This window comes from Microtus oregoni, unplaced genomic scaffold (assembly GCF_018167655.1).
Source record: "Microtus oregoni isolate MIOR12 unplaced genomic scaffold, Mior012 000001F_ref0000356, whole genome shotgun sequence".
NCBI lineage: Eukaryota > Metazoa > Chordata > Mammalia > Rodentia > Cricetidae > Microtus > Microtus oregoni.
The window spans coordinates 92,646,816-92,669,460 of record NW_024543060.1 but is presented as its reverse complement, the minus strand read 5'-3'; the positions used below and the strand labels follow the sequence as shown (position 1 = coordinate 92,669,460).

At 45.4% G+C, this 22,645-nt stretch overlaps 1 protein-coding gene across 1 annotated transcript; it reads right to left on the bottom strand.

Annotated features, from left to right (window-relative positions):
- Positions 1-277: 277 nt before the first annotated feature.
- On the bottom strand, positions 278-22,084 carry Tcp11l2 (t-complex 11 like 2). Its single transcript, XM_041669114.1, has 9 exons — positions 21,792-22,084; positions 19,552-19,687; positions 17,960-18,080; positions 16,461-16,681; positions 12,886-13,022; positions 9,848-10,029; positions 9,472-9,653; positions 7,317-7,489; positions 278-1,119 (listed from the first exon to the last, which is right to left on the bottom strand). The coding sequence occupies exons 1-9, from the start codon at positions 21,940-21,942 to the stop codon at positions 875-877; spliced, it is 1,548 nt and encodes a 515-aa protein (XP_041525048.1). The 5' UTR covers positions 21,943-22,084; the 3' UTR covers positions 278-874.
- Between the last annotated feature and the right edge of the window lie 561 nt (positions 22,085-22,645).

Below are 22,645 nucleotides of genomic sequence, written 5' to 3'. Positions count from 1 at the left end.
AGCCCAGGGCAGCTTTAATCCTAGACCTCTGTAAACCCAAAGCCAGTCTGTATATATATTCAATTCCAGGCCAGCCAGGGCTACGGAGTGACACTCTGTCTAAAAAGAAAAAACAAAGCAGGAAAAAGAAACAAACAAATGCTCAGTATTCCATTCTGAGAGCCCAAGGGAAGTTAGAAAACTTCCTGATTGTCCTGAAATCATTTTCAGCATTTTATGATATAATTAGCACGAGCAATACTTGTTTCAGCAGTAAAAGAATGGAAAGAGGACCATGTCAGCTGCTTAATAAAGTTTTTATTACAGAACATTCATGTTATGAAAGCCTCAAAAGTAGGAACGAATATTTAAGTGAAAACCAAATAAACACACCAAGGGCTATGATTAAAATCCTAATAAATGGACTTGGCTAAATCCAGACTCGAGACACAAATTTATTTTGCCACTTAACAAAAAAAAAAAAAGCAGAATGCCCTTCATTTTCAATATACTTTTTAAATGTTTGCACATTGTATTCCTGCAGGCAACTGCAGTATAATCAAGTATATAAACAAAAACAACTCCTTTTAGGTTGAGTGAACGAGCCACATAGAAATACTCAGTATAAATGTGTAAGAAAACACCAGTATTATATAGGTGGTGTAAGTCATTACAAAGTACTTTTCTTCATTAAACCTGTCTGCCTTAACTTGGAAATGATACACAAAAGAGTCTATGGCTATGTGGCCCTTCCGGATGCCGACGTTACCAGACTACACAGGTTCAGTCCAACACTGCTGTGGGGACAGCACTGGATATGTGCCGTTGGTAGAAATGAGGACAGGACAGTGCGCCAAGGGCTGACTTCCATCTCTTCTCCAGCGCCAGCTTTACATCAGTTGGTTGGCAGTGAAGCGTCCGTCTTCCCCACAGCTTCATCCCTCAAGAGCAGCTTTCGGAATATATTTGCATAGATTGGTCCATACACCTGTTTGTTGAGATTCACGATGTTTGTGAATTGACAGCCAAGCACTTCCAGCTCCTGCTGAATGACATCAAGGCCCAGTGGCACAGGAGGCAGGCTCTTATGAGTGCTTGAAAGACAGAGCAGGCTTCTCATGTACACCTGGATCCGTTTGTCTAAAGGAAAAACAACGGTATCTTTACCTGTTCCATTAAGTACATAATCTTTAATAATAACAGTAAGACTCCCATTTACCCCTGCCTGTACTCAAGTGTCACTGCAGTTCCTCCATTAAGGATGCAGAGTATTTCTTCATCCTCCGTCTGAACTGGCTTTGTCACCTGTTTTTGCTAACGTACAATGTTACAGAAATGCCAGGATGCTAGATGCATGCCTAAGCTTCAAGATGCATGACTAATTCCACTCTGCCTACCATCAGCCATGTGAGTAAGGCTGAAACTGCTGGGCAAGACTGCAGGAGAGATCTACGGGAGGGCACTCCAGAGAGCCACCTTTCAAGCTTCTGATAAGAGTCTGGCCAAGATCAACAGTGCTACCAGCTTAAGCCACAGAAACATGAATGAGTTGGAGAAGGCCAAATAACTACTCAGTTGACCTACAGCCTTGTGAGAAATAAGTAGATAAAACTTAGTCTATAGAGTATTAGGATGACTTATATATAGCGAGAAATGGTTGATCAGAAAAAACTAAGTGCTTTTGTGAGGTACAATTTTTTTCTTGGTTTTTCTAGACAGGGTTTCTCTGTAGCTTTGGAGCCTATCCTGGAATTCACATTGTAGACCAGGCTGGCCTCGAACTCAGAGATCCACCTGTCTCTGCCTCCCAAGTGCTGGGATTAAAGGTATGAGCCATCACTGCCTGACTGTATGGTAAAATATTTTTACGAAAGTCAAATGACCAACATCCACCACCACCACTGAAGCTGGCACTATCAACGCAACAAGCATCATATTTGTTTAGGGTTTGTTTTGTTTTTATAGAAGCATTTTAAAATCAGGGATTTCATGCTGAAATCCAAATTTTTGGTTCTGTAAGAAAAAAATCTAGAAACCCAGCACACTTGGGATTTCAACACAACACAGAGGAAGTTGGTCCACATAACTGGGTTTCCCAGAGACAGCGAAGCCCATGCCTACTGCTCTGGTATAGTTCAAACCGTACTGTGCAAAGCGCCCTGCCCTCGTAATTATTGCCCATGCCCTCTGCACAGGAGGCTGCGGAAGGGCTGCTCCACAGCACTGCATCAGTCACCTCCCTTGCCTACCCCCCTGCATCTCTTGGTGACCACAGGATACAAGCAAGTGCATGCAGTGATTGGGCTAGAATCAAATTGGACAGTAATGCCAGCCAGACCGACCACCAGTGTGCAGCCCTAAGGGCTCTCCCCAGCTTTGGAGACCAAACCTTCAAACCTAAGAATGTTTGCTAATAACACCGTCCACTGAGGACAACAGTTATGACATGAAATCAGACTTTTTCCCACCTTTGGAGACAAAAACCTGGGGTGGCCTCAAGCATACTATGTGTCTGAACTAGGGATCCTCTCGCTGCCACATTCCAAGTGGTGGGATTTACAGGTATGAGTCAACATGCATGGCTTTTGACACTAATCCAAACTCTTATTTTCAAACACTGTTTCCCACAAATTATACTTTAACCCAAACTGACCCTGGAACCTGAAAATTTCCAACATCCATGTGTTAGAATTTTTCCTCTTATTAAACTCCTGTCCCACTCCATTCCCTCTCTTTCCAGATCTCCTTCAATGCTGGATCTAAAGTAAGTTCTGTGGTCTCTCTGACCATCTGTTGCAGACTTCCACCAGGTTACATCAGTGTGCATGTCTTTCTCCTATCTTAAAAGAGTGAGCTCTTTGAAGGTACAGAGGAGTGGAGGCTATGTTTCTTTATATTCCTGGCCTGACATCTGGCACAAAAATCCTAGCTGAATGGAAATGGGATGAAAACAGTTTATAAATACCAAAGTGAAAACAATGGAAGCCTAGAGAAGGCAAGCAGAGACAAAATAATTCTCACCTGTGCGTTTCAACAAGGAGAAATTATTCATGTATCACTTAGGCATTTGAAAAAAAATTCTCAAAAAATGGAAATGGCTATGGGCATGCATATACACATGTAATCCATAGATAATTTTTACCTTTTTTTATATATTGGGGAAAGTTTTGGTTTGAGAGAAAATTCCATTTCTAACTATCTTTTCAAAGCATTATGGCATAGTGAGAGGTGTAATGCCCTTGGCAAACAGACCCCCATCAACTGAAACACGGGGTGGCAGAGCATGGGTGTCACGTACAGGGAAGGCCCATGGCCAGCACTGCAGAGCATGGGTGTCACACAAAGGGAGGACCCGTGGCCAGCACTGCAGAGCATGGGTGTCACGCACAGGGAAGGCCCATGGCCAGCACTGCAGAGCATGGATGGGTGTCACACAAAGGGAGGACCCGTGGCCAGCACTGCAGAGCATGGGTGTCACGCACAGGGAAGGCCCATGGCCAGCACTGCAGAGCATGGGTGTCACACAAAGGGAGGACCCGTGGCCGGCACTGCAGAGCATGGGTGTCACACAAAGGGAGGACCCGTGGCCGGCACTGCAGAGAATGGGTGTCATGCACAGGGAGGACCCGTGGCCAGCACTGCAGAGCATGGGTGTCATGCACAGGGAGGACCCGTGACCAGCACTGCTGAGCATGGGTGTCACGCAAAGGGAGGACCCGTGGTCGGCACTGCAGAGCATGGGTGTCACGCAAAGGGAGGGGTTGTGGCCAGCACTGCAGGGCATTTCCTATATGCCATGATCTAAATATTTAATTTATGTTGGTTTCTCATCATGCAAAAACTCAGTGAACTTTCCCTTAGACTGGGCCTAACTTCATCACAGATACAATCCAAACACTTTGTCACAAGAAACCCTAAAAATAAAATCCTTTCAAAATGATTATTATATCAACAAGTAGTTCTGCCTCCTCTTTGGCATTCATGTTTTTAAGCCAAGAATACAAAAGCATTTGTTCAGTTTGAAGCAGTCAAATGGAGTCCCTGCCAAAGACCTGTTCTTGTCTTCCAGAGTTAAAAGAGAGGCACTTAAGACTGTCACTTGAGCAGCTAAGGAAAGGATACTTTGAATAAGATTTAAATACCTTCAATGTGCAGAACAGCAGGCAAAGCTGCCCTGGGGAGACCTGGGAAACTAAGCTGCTTTACCAGATTTTAAGAGGCGTCTCCTGCCCCCACCCCACTTCCCACTTTATATCCAGGGCACAGACACACTGTGAGTTCAGGGCTCCAGCTCTGCCCAAATACAATTAGGGATATGAACCCTGCAGCCAGATGGGCAAGGTAAGAATCCCAACTCTACCCTGTTAGTTTATTTAGCCATGGCTACTACCCTGTTGGTTATTTAGACATGGGCACTACCCTGTTGGTTATTTAGACATGGGTACTAACTTAACTACCCTGTTGGTTATTTAGACATGGGTACTAACTACCCTGTTAGTTATTTAGACATGGGCACTACCCTGTTGGTTATTTAGACATGAGTACTAACTACCCTGTTAGTTATTTAGACATGGGCACTACCCTGTTGGTTATTTAGACATGGGTACTAACTACCCTGTTAATTATTTAGACATGGGTACTAACTACCCTGTTAGTTATTTAGACATGGGCACTACCCTGTTGGTTATTTAGACATGGGTACTAACTACCCTGTTGGTTATTTAGACATGGGTACTAACCACCCTGTTGGTTATTTAGACATGGGTACTAACTGCCCTGTTAGTTATTTAGACATGGGTACTACCATGTTAGTTATTTAGACATGGGTACTACCATGTTAGTTATTTAGACGTGGGTACTACCCTATTAGTTATTTAGACATGGGCACTACCCTATTAGTTATTTAGACATGGGCACTACCCTGTTAGTTATTTAGACATGGGTACTAACTACCCTGTTAGTTATTTAGACGTGGGCACTAACTACCCTGTTAGTTATTTAGACATGAGTACTAACTACCCTGTTAGTTATTTAGACGTGGGTACTAACTACCCTGTTAGTTATTTAGACGTGGGTACTAACTACCCTGTTAGTTATTTAGACGTGGGCACTACCCTGTTAGTTATTTAGACATGGGCACTACCCTGTTAGTTATTTAGACATGGGCACTACCCTGTTAGTTATTTAGACATGGGTACCACCCTGTTGGTTATTTAGAAGTGGGCACAACCCTGTTAGTTATTTAGACATGGGCACTTTACAGTGTGCATTAAGTACCATCTATACATTCAGTACCATGTAGAGAAGCAGCAGATAGTGAACACATTCGCTGTGCTCATAAGGTCTGCATACTAGTGGGGAGCCAGCCACACATGTTTGTTTCTTTCCCCAGGAGCACAATTTCTCCGAGCACAGCTGCTCCTCTGGAGACCAAGGGCAGAGGCTAGCAGCCTCTGCTGCCACCCACAGTGCTGTACCCTGGCCCTGGTCCTTTCTGGGGTCAACGTGAAGCCTTGGACCACCTAAGTAGCCTGTGCAGCTGAACTTCTGGTATCCTATGTTCCCAGGAATAAGAGTAAGAGAAATGATTGCAGAGCCCCTGAATCCATAATAAAATGTCACACTGCTAGGGCCCAACACTGTACTTGGAAAGCTTACAGGTTAATCTGGGATATACTCTATCTCCTGCCTTCTATGCTATGTTTTCAGCCGCTGCATAACTGAACACTTTTTTTTTTTTTGGTTTTTCGAGACAGGGTTTCTCTGTGGTTTTGGAGCCTGTCCTGGAACTAGCTCTTGTAGACCAGGCTGGTCTCAAACTCACAGAGATCCGCCTGCCTCTGCCTCCCGAGTGCTGGGATTAAAGGCGTGCGCCACCACCGCCCGGCTCTGAACACGTTTTATAAACACCTGCCTTTGTCCTCTTTTCTGGTGACACCCTGCTTGTGTAAGGGAACGGTCTGTGTCTCCCCTACACTGATCCTCGGGTTCAGCAGGCTGTCTCAGAGTTGATCACACATTTCAAGATTAAGTTCCTTTGTCTCTCATCACCGAGACCAATTCAAGGACAAAACCACAGGACTCCATGCTGGGTCAATGTTAGCTAACAGAGGGGTAAGACTCCTAACTCTTGTGTGGTGATGTGGGATTCCCCTCTGTATGCTGTGAATGTGTTTTGTTACCACTGGTTAATAAACAAGATTCTTTGGCCTATGGAAGGGCAGAAATAGCCAGGCTGGAAAAGATAGAGAGAGAGAAGGCAGAGTCAAGGAGATGCCATGTATCTGCTGAAGGAGAAGGACGCCAGAACTTGACCAATAGGCCACAGCCTTGTGGTGATACACGGATTAATAGAAATGGGCTAATTTAAGATGTAAGAGCTAGCTAGAAATATGCATGAGCCATTGGCCAAACAGTGTTGGAATTGATATAGTTTCTGTGTGATTATTCGGGTCTGGGCGGCTGGGACACAAAAGCGCGGTCTCTGTCTATGCTTAACCACAGAGGATGATGGCAGAGTAAGCCACCTTAGTGTGCAGGCGTCCACTCCACAGGGGCAGTGCTGAGAATGGCGTGATGGAGCAGACAACCCGAAGCAGCCAGCCCCATCCCTGACCCTCTCAGCTGCAGGAGTCCTGGTGCGTGCTCCATACTGCCAACTCTCCCCCCAGCCTGACACCGAGAAGTTGTCTGCTTGACCAGCAAACACAGTGACAGCCCGTTCGTGATGCCTCCCAGGGGACCTCCGTTCTCTCAGGTGTGCTCACTCTGTGAGCCGCACATTCACCCAGGATTTCCACATCACCACACTGTCTGCATAAAGGCCACTGGCTGAACAGAGAAGCAAGGCCTATGGAAACATCCATCTTTATTTATACTTTATCTGTCCCTTCAAAAGTAAAAGCTAAGTGTCTATGTCAACTACTCTATGTCAGCTTAGTAAAGTCATCAGAGAGGAGGGGCCTCAACTGTAAGATCAGGCTGGAGGCAAGCCTGCTGAGCGTTTTCTTAATCAGTGATCAATGAGAGAGGGCCCACACCATTGTGGGTGGAGCCACCCCTGTGCTAGTGGTCCTGAGGTCTAAAAATAAGCAAGTTGAGCAAGCCAGGTAAGCAAACCAGTAAGAGCACACCTCCACGGCCTCTGCATCAGCCCCTGCCTCTGCCTTTCTGTCGCCTTTGCTGCTTTCAGTGATGAGCTGTGTTTAGTACTGTGTACTAATATGTAATAACGTAGTAATACGAATTTATGACTGACACTTAAACCTCATCCAATGCAGCGAGTTAAAACAGATTCAAACCGAAGCAGAAACTGTTTAAAAATAAAGAGGACTCACCCATCAAGGTGCAGACAGGATTGTCCTTCTTTTCGAGGCTTGAAAATTGACCAATGAGATTAGCTTGAACCTCAGCATTTAAAGTGGGTGAGCCTCTCTCTTCCAGGGCCTTATTAACTTCAGCACAAGTCTGAACACCAATAGAATCCAGGGCTTCCTTCAAGTTAAAGGTCCTAGAAAACACAGAGCAAAGTGCATCAGGCCAGGTCTTCAGGCATCTTCTCAAATACGCTGCTTCAGGTGCTTGCCAATTCTCTCTCACAGCAACAGTAACTGCTGTTATTAGAACGGACAGACAATAGTGCCTCTCCCAGCTACCGGTGCTCTCACACTGTAGGTTTTTAAGTGCTGAGAACCATGCGCCTGTGCACCCGTGTCCAACAGGAAAGCAAAGGTGCTTGTAAAACCGTTTTCATGGGGTTAGCCAGGGGGACAGAAAATATCCATTTGCTTCTCAAACCCACTGGTAGGAGTGAATTCATTCGTACATGTTTTGAAAGATTTATCTTACATATATGAATGTTTCACCTATATGCACATATGTGCACCACATGTGTGCCTAGTCCCTATGGAGGCCAGAAGAGGTCATCAGATCCTCTGGAACTGGAGTTACAGACAGCTGTAAGCTTCCAAGTCGGTGTTGGCAACTAAACCCAAGTCATCTAGAAGAAAGCCAAGTGCTTTTAACCATCTCACAGATATTTTTAAAGAGCTTATAAAGTTGAGCAGAAAAACATAATTTTCTATAACTATAGCAGTAAATCTATAATAGCAGTCAAAATCAGAGATATTGAGAGGCCAAATTAACTGACATTCTAGACTGATCATGACCAAAGGCAGTCAGTAGCGAACAAATAATCCCACATGCACAATCTAGACATTAAACAGTAACTAAGGAGTCGGGCATTTAATCAAGAAGGAAAGAAGGAATTAGTGAGGGTGTTCGTAGATCTGCACTACTAAAGAATAATTGAAAATGATATCTCTGTGAAAACTAAGAACTAAAGAATGAGAGGCGGCCTGATGATAGGAGGTAGCATAATGGAGTACATTAGGACTTGAATCTGATGTGGTAAAGACCGTGCTTCAAACCGGGCTCCTGCACGGGACTTGCTGGATTCCTGACTTAGCTCTGAGCAGAAAGGCAAGTGGACAGAGGCACTGAGTGAGAAGAGCATGAAGTACCACCGCTGCTCCGCCTTAGCTGATCTGCTGCCGACCCACACGGGACCCCTCCAGCTCTGTAAGCCACAGGCAGGTTGTCTGGATAAAATCTTTTCCTTCTGATGTTTAGTATACTATAGGGCAGCTTTCTCCTGCTTTTATTCACTAAGTTCTCAGGCTAAAGGAAAAATTAAATTTTAATGTAAGTCACTTCTTATTCACAATAAAAGCAAAGCCTTGCCTGTTTTGTGACAGATCACCAAAGCATATGCAAATGACATCTACTTGTTTTATATTACAGATGCTGTTACTCCATCTACAAGGCGAGTACGTGAGCAGTGAACGTATTCATTTCCTATGAAGGAATATTTCCACATACATGAAACAACCGGTAAACAGAAATAAAGCCATAAGGAGGATGACTGAACACCTAAGCGGTTATTAATAACTAACATTCACTGAGTACATGCTGTGTGCCAGATACCTGGGCAAAGACTCTCATAGGAATCTCCTTTTATTTTCACAATTCCAAAGTAGAAAAAAATTATTATTATCCTCCTTATGTGCACGTGGGAGAGAGAGAGTATGCTCAGTCACATGTGCTCATGTCGAGGCCAGAGATCAACGTTGGGTGTCTCCCTCCACGGCTCTCCACTTTAGGAGACAGGGTCTCCCACTTCACCTGGAGCTAGCTAGTCTGGAGCCTGGCTGGCCAGCAAGACCCAGAACCCATTTCTCTGTCCGCCTATACAGCCCCCAGGGTTACAGACATGCCTCCAAAGCGCTGACCCACAACAGCACTGGTGCACACGGCCGAAAGGGAACATGACACTTATCCTGGCACGTGTCCGGGAAAGGACACCAAGAACTTCCGAGAAGCTTGGAAGCCAGCAGTGCCTGCTACGTCCTCATGGCCAAGGTTATTGCCTGCTTTGGGAGATACGTGTAGAACGTTTCCGTGTGACGGAACAGACACACATAAAGAACTTACTCTTTATTCATGCCTTCGAGTAGAACAGCTGAAATCCTTTTCAACCTGCTGGCGAGCTCGGGCAGGCCTTCTGTGACAGCACCCACCATGTTGTTGGTAATTAGGGACAAGCAGGCAATCATCTTCAACTGATTCAGCTTTTCTGACAGTTCCTGAAGTCGTGTTCCATCTGTCACGAGTGTCTAGCATATTTCACATGTGAAAACAGAGAGGGAAGCACAATGCATGAAAATGTGAACTACGCAGCGTCATGTCCGTGTCCTCATTTCTGTCTGACTTTAGTTACCAAGCTATGTGCGACACAGATGGGCTTCTGATTCATAGTCACAACTCAGGAACTGAATGCCCAATACCTGTGCAGGACAGAGCCACTCACCTCTGGCAATACCTTCATCTGGTAATCCCACCGAAGCAGTTTCAAGTAACAATTATTTAGCACCAATAGAGGACTTAGGCTTGGCGGGGAACTCTGTTCAGTTCCAGGAGCTGCGGCAGTCTCAGAAAGGAACTCTTCATCTATAGACTCTTTCAGCCATTCCGTAGTTTGACTGAGGGCATCTAAGAGCAAAATGATAATAATAATAATAAAGGTTATTCTTTAGCAGATCAGTCCTTTTGTTTACATATTCCACATGACAGATTCACACAGGTCCCAGGCATGAATGAAAATATACAGCCAGGCCCTAAGTCCATGTGGAAAGACAGACCTGTGAGCAACTACTGCTTCTAACAGCGAGTGCTCGGGGAGCTGGAGAGAACAGGGCTTATTCAAGGGTGCTCATGAGAAAGACCTGTCACGTGACACCTCAAGGCAGAGATTAGCAAAGGATACCTGGCGTGCTAGCGAGGAGAACACCCACACAGAGACCTTCCAAAGGCAGCATACGGCACATCACATATGTACTGCTGGTCCTTACGGAGCTGGAGTAGAAACAACAATTCCTAATGGCATTGCTTTGGCAGCTGGAAACCAGCTTGCCCCACTTGCTCACAGACAACCTTGAGTTTGGACTCAATGCATTAACCCCTCCAGGGTGCTAAACCTATTTGAGTGATTAGAGCTGTATTTTTGCCAAGATCCGCGTGCATGATTATGTTCCCATATTCCTGAACAGAGAAACCCTTTCTCCATAAAACCAAAAGAAAAAAGAAAAACAGCATGTGTTCTCAGGCAGAAAACATCTGGGTATCCAGGCTGTATACTACTGACATCGTCTAGGCCTGTAACTTAACCTCAGTTTCCTCATATGTAAACAGAGGGCGACAACATTGCCAGCCTCTTAGGATTCCAGTCAGACCTGAAGGAACCAATCAGTGAAAGAGTTTGACAAAGGTACTAGCAACAGAGAGAGGCCTGTGCCAAAATCCAAACAGCTCCAGTTATTGGGGAGATCTAGTCGCCTGTCTACTATTTCCCTGTAAAGGTTTTAACTTGCCCCACAGACCTTAAAAAAGTCTCTAAATTGCTGTCGAAGGGAAATGTGGTATTACAAGCTCGCTACCAAGCAGAACATGCCTATATTTATGACCATTCCTCAAGTGGCTCCCACGATCTATGTGCTCCCCTGGATGTGCTCCAGGGTGTAAGGGACTGTTTAAAACCAGCATCTGCTATGCCCTGTTTACATAACGCTATGTGCTATCATTATGATGGAGAAGCTCAGGCTGTCAGGGGTGGACCAGAGGGAAGCTCGACTACCCAACAGCCTAGATCACCGCAATAAAACCCTCATCACCAGAGCCACCTGCTAGCTGCCATGGCACTTCCAGCTCTCCACTGGAAGAGGAAAGGGTGACAGGACCTGCCTCACTGGGCACTTGATTGATGGAGTAGTATTTACTCAATCGTTCTTTGCCCCCTCTCCAGTCATAAACCTACTGAAATGGCGCCCATCAAAGTTATCAATAATCCTCATTAGTCAAATTCGGGGGTCAAGTCTCAGCCTTCATCTCTCTTGACTAGTTCAAAGGTCCTGTTGCATCCACTCAGCTTCTCCTATTACACTGTAGGATGCACTCCTGGCTGGCATCCTACCTCCCCGGCTATTCCACTGTTGATGCTCCTTACATCACCTCTAGATGCTAAACTATCCCAGGCCAGACCCCTCGACAGCTACACTTACTCCCGAAGGCCATCTTATCCCATGTAAGAAAGATAAGGGCACGGACTTGTGAGTCTGCCTGGGTGAATCCAGCTCCATACTTTATAAGCTGTGTTATAGAAGCAAGTGATTTAACCTCTCTATGCTTCAATTTCTTCATTTAGAAAGTGGGAGGCAACTTCATATACTTGTAATATTACTGTAAGAAAATTGGTTACAATGTGTTAAGCCCCTTTTCCAGTTATCTACTTTTATAGCTGTACATAGTATCAATATGCTGATGAACCCCAGTGTGTATCCATGGTTCCCAACATTGAACCCTCACACCTAATGCCTACTTGGCATCTCTACACTAATGTCAAACTATATCTTCATGTACCTAAAACCCACTTTTCTTTCCAAAGTTTCCCCATCCCACTACTAACCCAGTGCTTCATCCAGATATCTTACTGAGTCATCCTCAGTGCCTCCATTCCCCCTCACCCAACCTTCACCAGGCATTCTCCACTTTCAAATCACACTCAGAACCCGACCTCACTCCCTCCATCTCTACTATCTGGACCAGCCACCGCCATTCTTGTCTGAGAAGCACTGGACAGGCGACCGAGAGCTCTGTGTGCTCACTGCTCATGTGCAGGAACCACACTTTCAAAGTCAAAGTTACATTCTGCTTCCAGCACGAGACTCTCAGTGGCTCCTCATTAAAACTGACACAACCTGCCTTATTTCCCTCTCAGCCCATCGCTTATCCCTCCTTCCCTTGCCAACTTTCCCTCGGTCACATCTGCCTTGTACACATCAAACATCAAAGCCAGCCTCTGCCTCAGGGTCTCTGTCCTGGCAGCTTCCTTTTCCCTACACCTGGGCATGCCTCGCCCATAGTTCTCAGCAGAATCTGCTCAAAGGTTACTAAAGAAGACTCACTCCTTCCTTACAAATGCTGTCTGCCCTGACTTCCGTCACGCTACCGCCTGCTCCCTAAAGATACATGTGACAGACTATGCTTGTTTGCTATGCCTACAAGAATGTCAGCTCCCTGGAGACTACAACTTCATTCTGTTCTGTCTATCGCCGTACCACAGCACCTTCCCAATAGGACACAGCAGATTCTCAATAAACCTTTCCCAGTAAGTCAATGGGAAAGAAAGATGTGCAGTACAGCTTCCAGGACACACGCAACAACTACCAGTTTGTGATGTCAACTTTTAAGAGGCTTAAAACATTTTAACATTAACACAACTCAAACAGGCAAGAGTTACAGTATCATACTTTGAACCAATTTTGACATGAGCACACATTGTATTATACATACTTGGAGTTCCTTCTAAAATTTCCTGGAATTTGTTCCTCTCATATTCCACCAAATGATTCTGGATGTGAGGTCTAACTGTCCTAATGACAAAATTCGTCATGTCCATTCTCATGAGGTCCAAGACACGGAATATTTGCCTAAAAATTTCAGAATTGAAATGAGAAATGGTTAGGAAGTGAAATTGAAACAGACGACCACCCATGTGTCACAGGCTGGACAAGATAACCCTCCTGAAAATGGTACTGAGAATGTCAACAGTCATTCGCCAGGGTCATTTTTCAAGGAGGGTTATGCATGTGAATCCTACATGTCTCCTCCACGCATTGTGCAATCACCCACTGTGGCGGCATTTGTAACAATCCCAGCTCGTCCACCACAGCCTGCTGCAATTTTATGGAGCCTGAACTGCTACTAAGGCAGGAGGAAAACATCTAAGGAAATAAAAGGCCAGGGCGGTGAGGTGCTGAGGGAAAAGCTGATTTTCAGGCTGAGCAGTCCTACTCAGATTCAGCTTTTCAGGTGACCAACTCTATGATCAAGCGCACTTCCTCAGTGTCTCTGCGCCTCAGTTTTTCAAGACCAAAAGAGGAAGACATCCCCTTGGAAGTGTGTTATGAACAGTAGTGAGATAATGAAAACAGAAGTTCAGGAAGCAATTGTGTTCATTGCTGTCTTTGCATAATAGCCAGGAGATGGAGCCAGCCTAGATATCTATCTCTGCTGGGTGGATGAAAATATAGTCCACTTCTACCAGTGATCTCAAACTTCCCAATGCGCTGACCCTTTAATACAGTTCCTCATGTGCTGGTGACCCCCAACCTTAGAATTATTTTCTTTGCTACTTCATAATTGTAATTTTGCTACTGTTAAGAATTAGGTGGGTGGTGGTGGTGCACATCTTTAATCCCAGCACTTGGGAGACAGAGGCTGGACAATCTCTGAGTTCGAGGTCATCCTGGTCTACAGAGTGAATTCCAGGACAGCCAGGGCTACACAGAGAAACCCTGTCCAAAACAAAGAATCATAATGTAAACATCTGTGTCTTTGTTGGTCTTAAAAACAGAATTAGAAAAAAAAAACCCTGTGGCCAGGCAGTGGTGGTGCACTCAGTTTGAGGATTGGCTCCATAGTTACTGAGAAACCCTGTCTCAAAAAAACAATCAAGCAAAACAACAACAACAACAACCCTTGTCAAGGTGTTATTTGACACCCACCCAAAAGGCTGAGAAACACTGATTTATACTATGGAATTTTATTCAAATTTTAAATAAATAGAACTATGAAACATACAGGAAAATGCATAGAACTGGAGAACTTTCTACTGAGTGAAGTGACTAAGACCTAGGAAGACGATCTTCATGTCTTCTCTCACATGAGGATCCCAGCTCGGGCTTTTGAGTTATGTGTCTGTGTTGTAGCAGTGTCTGGAAAGGGCAGGAAACAAAACCCCAGGAGGTTGCAGAAGGCCCAAGTGGGTGAGATGGTGAAACAAATGGGACATGGAAGTAGAAGAGGGAGATACGATTCGCTGACAAGGTTTAAACAGGGACGGGGCAGGGAGGATGGGGCATGGGTGAATAACAAAAGCAAAAGATGTCTGAAAAAAGTGCATACGAAAACCCACAACTTCATAAACGGAAAGCTAGGAATGAAGGAGCCCTGTGGTGTGGGTAACGCCGCTCCCGGAAGTCATCTGTCTTTAAACAAAATCCCATCGTCAGGAATGGGACATCTCCCTCCAACTTGTTGCCCAGAGAAAGTCTCCAAACAACGTAGTCTACTGCCACTGTCCTTTTGCTGCCCACCAGAATTAGGCAGTAAGAGTAGGCCTATTTCTAAAGAGTCTACACACTTTGACTGTTGGACACAGAGAAATCAGCCTGGATCGAAGAGGGCAGCATGTTGTTTCAGGCGGTGCAGACCAGGCTGCTGGGGGAGAACATTCATCAGTGGTTGTCTCAGCTGCGTGGACGCTGTAGACTACAATGCAGACTTTCTGGGCAGCAGTGGCATGCCTAGCAGGGTAACCAACTACACTCTGATCGGATTTAAGGCCTACTTAAATCACAGAAAGAAATACACACCTGGTACTGTAAAGTAAATCAAAACCCTATGACTTAGAATGCTGTAGGCCATAGAGGGAACCTACTACTGTTTTTTGGCTAAATGCACATTGCCAAGCTGCCTTCTAAATACTTATGTTTCTACTCATAGATTAGTGCTGCTCTCCACCTCACACAGAGATGTCCCCTTCTACAGCGGCTGAAGGGCACAAGACTGGGCCCTCTGATATTCCGTCATAGATAAAGGAGGTGGCCATAAAGTCCCACCCCGGCCTAGCAACTACTAGTAGTTAACAGTGGCTGGGAAAAGGTGGCATTCTCCTCAGAGGTTGTAGCCACTCAGAGCTACCCATACTCATGCAAGCAACTCTAACTAAACTCAGTGGATCAAAGAAAAGTGGTATGTACTAGGCACCCATGACCAAGATAAACACTGGAGATTTGACATCATATGCCAGTAACACTGTACCTAGAAGAAGAGCTTCTACAATCTTCCAGAACTCAGGACAATTCTAAAGACATATAATACCCATTTTACAGGTAAGTGAAGTGTCGCCTTGAGAAACTGCCAACTTGTATAGACTACAAATGAAATTACTTTCTGTATATAGATCAGTTTCCATCTCCTTGTTTTCTAAAACTAACATAAAGCTCACTTCTCAATATGACTTATATTCATAAAAGAAAATAGTTCCCCTCAATGGCAATAAGTGGCTCCCAGTACATCCTTTGGGATTATGAGGAATTATTGTCTATAGAGATAGAAAAGATGTTCACACATTAATGTGAACCTCACATCCTTGGAGAAGCTGTAGAAGAGCTGGATGGCTGACTACCAATGTCTGGCAGATCTGAGGCTATGGCAATATCTCCAGACGTTCCTTCCCCAGCCCGTCAATCTGGTGAGACCGTGTGACTAACCAAAGTCAAGGGTGTATGCCCTGTTGGTGCTGAGTTTTCACACTGATGTACCACAGTCCCTTTACACTCGTAGCTGTAGGCAAGGAACAACCAAGGACAAGAGAAGCTTGGGTCCCCAAAAGGAAGTGACGAGCTGCCTGACCAATAATCCTCAAGTCAGACACCATACAAAACAACTGTTTATTGACAAAATCACTGTGACTTCAGCTGATGACTCTGACCAGCTGATGGCTTCCTCTAGCCCTGACTACACGGATCCCTGCTGGAAGATCGACAGCCCTCTACCCTCCTTCAACAGCACCAAGAGCAACTGTTCGATCAGCACTGCACTGTTCAAGGTCTGTTTCTCTCTTCAGCTTCTATTACTGTATCCTCAGGGCCCACTGAAGGCAGACTAACAACCTTGCTGGAAAATTCTACACACTCTGTCAAGGACTGACCGGCTCCCTGTCTGCCCCGTTCACCCCACCCACCCTCCCCAGTGTCACAACTCCCTTGGAAGGCCGGTGATCTATGCTGTCCATGTTCCCGGGTCTCTTCTGAATCAAAGTGAAGAGACTGTAGGACAACGTGTACAGCAAAAGGGCTAACCTCAGCATCTCCACGATGTTGGTCGTAGCCTTCAGCTCTCTGATATCTTCGTCTCTCACAGGCGCACACATCTTTCCCATTGTGGTGATGACATAGTTGGCCAAACCCTGGATGTCAACAGCATTGTGCTCAGCCTGCTGTCTAATGAGGTCAATGTCCAGCACTTCGCAAATCTGGTTGTGAAGGCTGTTTGCACCAGGAGCGAGAAAAGAGAGGAGAATCTGCACAGGACAGAAGGGTCAGCAGCACTGTTAGAGACGAATGTGTGACTCCTCCCGTTCACACCACAACGTCCATCCAGATGGTGCCTAGAAAGTTTATCAGGGACACTCAGTGTCTCAACCTTGAGAAGAAAGCTCAGTCTGCTGAATCACAAGCCACCACTGTGGTGAATGACAAGAAGCAGAACCTGAACACTTCAATAAGCCTCCAGCGAGGGGAAGGAAGAACAGGTTGCATATCATGGCTCCAAAACCACTCAAGAGTAGATGAAAAACCGCTGTGATGTCCATAAAGAATTCCTTGCACACAAAGGGTTAACTGAGTACTTGTGGCATGGTAGGCTCCAAGCTCCCGTGCACTGTGATGGCTGCAGAGCAAAAGCTCTGAGCCTGACAGTCTTGATTCAGGTCCTTCTGCCCTGAAAGCTGCGTGAGCCTGGGCGGGGGGGGGGGGGGGGGGGGGAGAACTGTGTACATAACTAATACTGCAGTGCACGGCAAAGAGCCAGCGTCTTGTGCATGCCACGGGGAAGCACTGCCGTCATCCCATTTAGTTCCTGGAACTACACGGCCAACACTCAAGAGGCTAACATTTTAGAGGGTGAGCCCACCACTAACCCAGGTCTAACTCCAAGGTCTTGTTTTGTGTTCAAAGCTCTGTCCTGAGCTGTCTGCAACTATTTCTCTGGATTCCACCCAACTATAAGAAGTTATGAAAGAACCGACTGGTCCCTGACAGCACTTAAGTCTTTCAGAGGGAGGGATGATACAAAGATCCCAAGCAGTCTTGGGAAGAGGAAACCAGCTGCTACAGTGTATTTGCACCCCATCCCTATTCATACACTGAAACCCAATCCTGACAGGTAATTAGGTATACAGTCCTCACAAATGGGACTGATGCCTTCATGGAAGGGACCCCAGAGGACTCCTTTGTCCCCCTCTGCCATGTGAGGATAAAGAGAGAAGGATTCTCCTACGAAATAGGCCTTCACCAGGCAGCAAATCTGGTGCCTTGGCCTCAGACTTCCCAGTCTCTGAGCCTACTGCCGGGCGGTGGTGGCGCACGCCTTTAATCCCAGCACTCGGGAGGCAGAGGCAGGCGGATCTCTGGGAGTTGGAGGCCAGCCTGGTCTATAAGAGCTAGTTCCGGGACAGGCACCAAAGCTACAGAAAAAAAAAAAAAACCAAGAATCTCTACTGTTTATAAGCTGCCCATCCACGGTCCCCATCACACTGTCCCCAGTGGGTTAAGGCATTAATGGGACCACATCAACTTGCCTCTCTGATTTCTTCAAACAGTCTGATGGCATATTCATACTGGGGAGGGTCAGCACTGAGATCTGCTTTCACGACATCCCAGAAGGCCTGGTGAACAACACGCTTCACTTGACCAGGAAGGCTAGAGCAAAAAATGGACTATTTAAAATGAGCATTAAAAGATGTATGTTCACTATAGATTTCCTAGAAAATTAATTCTAAAAAATCCAGAACCTATTTTACCCTTATGCCAATGATCAATCTTTTAACATATTTTCCTTGTTCAAACCATGGGTATTGTTTCCACACAATAAAAACACAGGGCTGGAGTAATGTCTAGTGGGTAAGACTTGTGTAATCATAAGGACAGGAAGTCAGATCTCAGCGCCCTCTTAACAAGCCAGCTGTCCCACAAACACCTTGTGAGCTCTTCCTCAGAAGTCTCCTGTTTTGGTAGTTATTCCTGGCTGGTATTCCACTACTCAATCAAATATCCTCTTGAGGCTTCCATGTACACATATACTCAGACAGACACACACTCACAAATAAAAATAAATATTAAAAAATACCCAATATGAACAATACATTTTTTTCATTTAGAGATTCGTGTTGTTTTCCCCCTAAACTCTAAAATGTTTGCTTAGCATATCTTTCAGTAACATCATATCATGACTTAGTAGATATTTTTCTATACAGATCTGTATTTTAGGGATAAGGTAACAGCATTGCTCTTTCTTCAGCAGCTGAACTTTCATGGTGAGGGACAGAACAGGTTGGTCCCAAGGAGACATGCCTTTGAATGGCTGCCATCTTCTATCAGATGTCCCATTTAACACCAGCCAGGAATAACTACTGAAACAGGACACTTCCCAGGAAGAACTCATAAGACAGCACAACCTCACTCGATCCCCTAAGTCAACGCATGCCCACAGAACTCTTCCCGACATTGAATCACACACGCACACAGAGAGAGAGACAGACAGACAGAGAATCTTTAGCATCACTTACATACACAGAGCGAGACAGAGACAGAGAATCTTTAGCGTCACATACACACAGAGAGAGACGGGGGGGGGGGGGAGAGGGGGGAGGGAGAGAGAGGGAGAGAGAGAGGGAGAGAGAGAGGGAGAGAGAAAGGGAGAGTCAGAGAATCTTTAGCGTCACATACAGAGAGAGAGAGAGAGAGAGAGAGAGAGAGAGGGAGGGGGAGAGAGAGAGGGAGAGAGAGAGAGAGGGAGGGAGAGAGAGAGGGAAAGAGAGAGGGAGAGTCAGAGAATCTTTAGCGTCACATACACACAGAGAGAGACAGAGAGACAGAGAGACAGAGAGAGAGAGAGAGAGAGAGAGGGAGGGAGAGAGAGAGGGAGAGAGAGAGAGAGGGAGAGAGAAAGGGAGAGAGAAAGGGAGAGTCAGAGAATCTTTAGCATCACTTACACAGAGAGAGACAGAGAGAGAATCTTTAGCATCACTTACATTCACAGAGAGAGACAGAGAGAGAATCTTTAGCGTCACTTACACAGAGAGAGACAGAGAGAGAATCTTTAGCATCACTTACATTCACAGAGAGAGAATCTTTAGCGTCACTTACACATGCACACAGACTTCCAGGTTACCTGTTCTCTGGGACAGCATTTTGCTTCAACTGGAAGTTCTCATTGACAGCTATTTCGTGAGCGAGAGTCATGTCTGATAAGCTCTTTGCCGCAGCCATCACGTCGTCAAACATGACGCCGCTGGGAGGACTTGTAGCTGAGAGAAAAACAAAGTCAGCTAATATAGTAGGAGAGCAGCTGGCATCCGATACCCCCAGTGTCAAGGCAGGCTTGTTCTTGTAAACAGCGCGGCTTTACAAGTTAGAGAACATGCACTAATGGAAGGTGGGCTTGGCGAAGGTTTCAAATATCTGAGCACTCCTTCTGTCACTTCAGCTTCCAACTGTGTAGGCAGTTCAGCGCTAGCTCATGACTTCACTGATCATATATTACCCCCTTAATAGGCTCTCTTTGAGGTGTTAAGACAATATAACCTCTTTTTTTTTTTTTTTTTTTTTTTTTTTTTTTTTTTTTTTTTTTTTTTTAGTTTTTTCAAGACAGGATTTCTCTATGTAGCCCTGGCTGTTCTGGAACTCACTCTGTAGACCAGGCTGGCCTTGAACTCAGAGATCCACCTGCCTCTGCCTCCCAAGTGCTGGGATCAGAAGTGTGCACTACCATCACTGCTGAGCAAGTAAAGAATACAGGAGGAACTCAATACATAATTAAAGTGTAACAAAATAAATTTGAGAGGGTGGATTATCTACTCAGTAGGAAAACAGTAAAGAATTAGAGTTATTTCTAGATATTATACTAAAAAATTGTTCTAATATTTCAAGTTTACAAAATCAAGCCGGAAAATCTCAGCTTCAGCTAATTAAAAACCATGACCTCAAAAAAAAGGCACAAATGGGCAACACTTGTTCCCATTTCCTGTTTTAGAGGAGGCTGGGAGAGAAAGTACTTAGGGGGAGGAGATGAGAAAGGATGATGCCCAGGAATCGACAAAATCTTTCTTCAGAATGCCTGGGTACCATGATATCAGATGTAGAGACTCTGGACATGGTGTCAAGGATGAGAAAAAGATGCAGAAGCACATGGCTGTGGATTCTCTACCTCAAGATGCTCCCTTAAAAACATCTGTGGTCCAGTGATATTCAGAAGTCTCAGTGCATCAGGATGCTCATAAAACTCCATTTATAAAAGAGCAAAACAAGATGGAAAATGATTGTCCAATGACAAATCAATATATCCGTCTAATGCCTATTTACTTTATGACACAGTAGGTGGTCATGAGGATGGTGTTCAGGAAGCAGTCTGTCGTGAGCACGCATGTATCCTGGTTACAATGCTAAGGGAGAGTCCACATCTATGTGAAGGGTGATGGTCTGGTAAAGTGCCGGCAGCTGTCTGTCATGTCTTGTCTCTATACTATAGATCTTCCAAGTTTTAAAATGGGAAATATAAAAATTTAAATAAACAAAACGTTGTTTTGGAGTGGGCATCTTATCTTATTGACTATCGGTTGTTTTTTCCTACCTTAGCTTTGCTAGTTTAAGAGGTTATGTACTTTCTAGACAAAAATGCTAATTCAAAATTGAAAAAAAACAAAAGGCAAAGCCAAGTAGTGGGTCATACCTACAACCGTAGCCCTTGAGGCTGTGGAGGAAACGGCCACAGGTTCAAAGCCAGCCTGAACTACAGAGTGAAATCCTATGGAATATAGGGGGGGGAAGCACCGGCTGACACACATCCTGTGTCCACAGACAAAAACAAAGGGGGCGCCGTCTTCCTAGTGACAGCTGTTTTTCTGGGTCTCTCACAACCAGCAGTGTAGAAATTCTCCTTGTGGGCTGATCTGGGGGGATTTGCACAATAGTGATTGAAATCAGCAGGGAAACCCTCTTTAGATCATTTCACTTCCTGTCCACCCTTCCGGAAAGGCAAATTTCCTTCAATGTGAAAAAGAAAAGACTAATTTGACTTCATCACAATCTGCACAAGACAATCTCAAGAAGGGGTGTTGCCACCATTTGGGAGACAAGCAGACAGGGCTGGGGGGTGAGGGTTTTAGATGTCTGCTCAAACCAAACAGGTTAGAGACAAGGCTCACAATAAAATGAGCAGGTTAGAGACTTATCCCTAAGAACCCATGAGGATTGCTCCAGTGCCTCTGACATACTGTTCTGGCACATCGAGAAAGGAGGGAAGAGTGTGATCTGCTCATAACATTGCCGAGTTCTCAAAGCCACCCTGCAATACCAGCACCTCCTCCCACCACCACCCTTACCCCCCCCCCCCCCACGCTCCCTGTTGCTCACAGTCAGGAGAACTGGATTTGCTGGAGAAATCACTGGTGAAGCTCTGCCTTGAACACTCAAAGTCACTGAGCGAAGCCATGCTTTCGGAGAACGGGGAAGACTCTACATCACTCTGCTCGTTCACACACTGCTTCTCATCATTCAGAGGCATCTTGTATCACCTTGGGGATGGAGGGGGGAGAGAGGGGAGAGGGAGAGAGAGAAAGAGAGGGGGAGAGAGAGAGAGGTAGAGGCAGAGAGAGAGATACAGAGACAGACAGGGAGAGAGAGACTGGGGGGCATGTGGGGGTGCACAAGAGAGAGAACCTGCACAGACAGAGAGACCCTAAATCAATATAGTTTCCAACATACTTTTTCCAACATGGGTAATATAATAATGCCCAGAGGTGTGACAGTATGGGGGGAAAGTCCAAGAAATTTCTTTACCCTTCCCCCAGCACCCTGACCAAAGACTGTTGCAAGATCATCAAGACTTCCTTCCACGACAGGAGTTTCAAGGCCATATCCAGTGCAAACTTGGAGCAGCCTTAAGTGATGTCAGACCCTCTTGAAACCCACACAGAGCACAGATGAGCTCCCCTGGGTTGATATAGAAGGCTCTGTGGGGCTCCTCAGCCAGACTCCTTGCTCCGTTCTGGGGAAGTCACTTGAACCACCTGACTCCATGGGGGAAACTGGCCTCAAAGACTGAACTTCCAGGGCTTTGCAAAGACTGAAGAGGACTATTTGCACCTCAGGCTTCTTCGCACAGCGCTCATATAGAGTTACTGTCCTTACTGCTTTGTTTTAAATCAAATATGTTTAGCTGGTTTGGTGGATAAGGGCACTTGCTACCAAGCCCGACGACCTGAGCT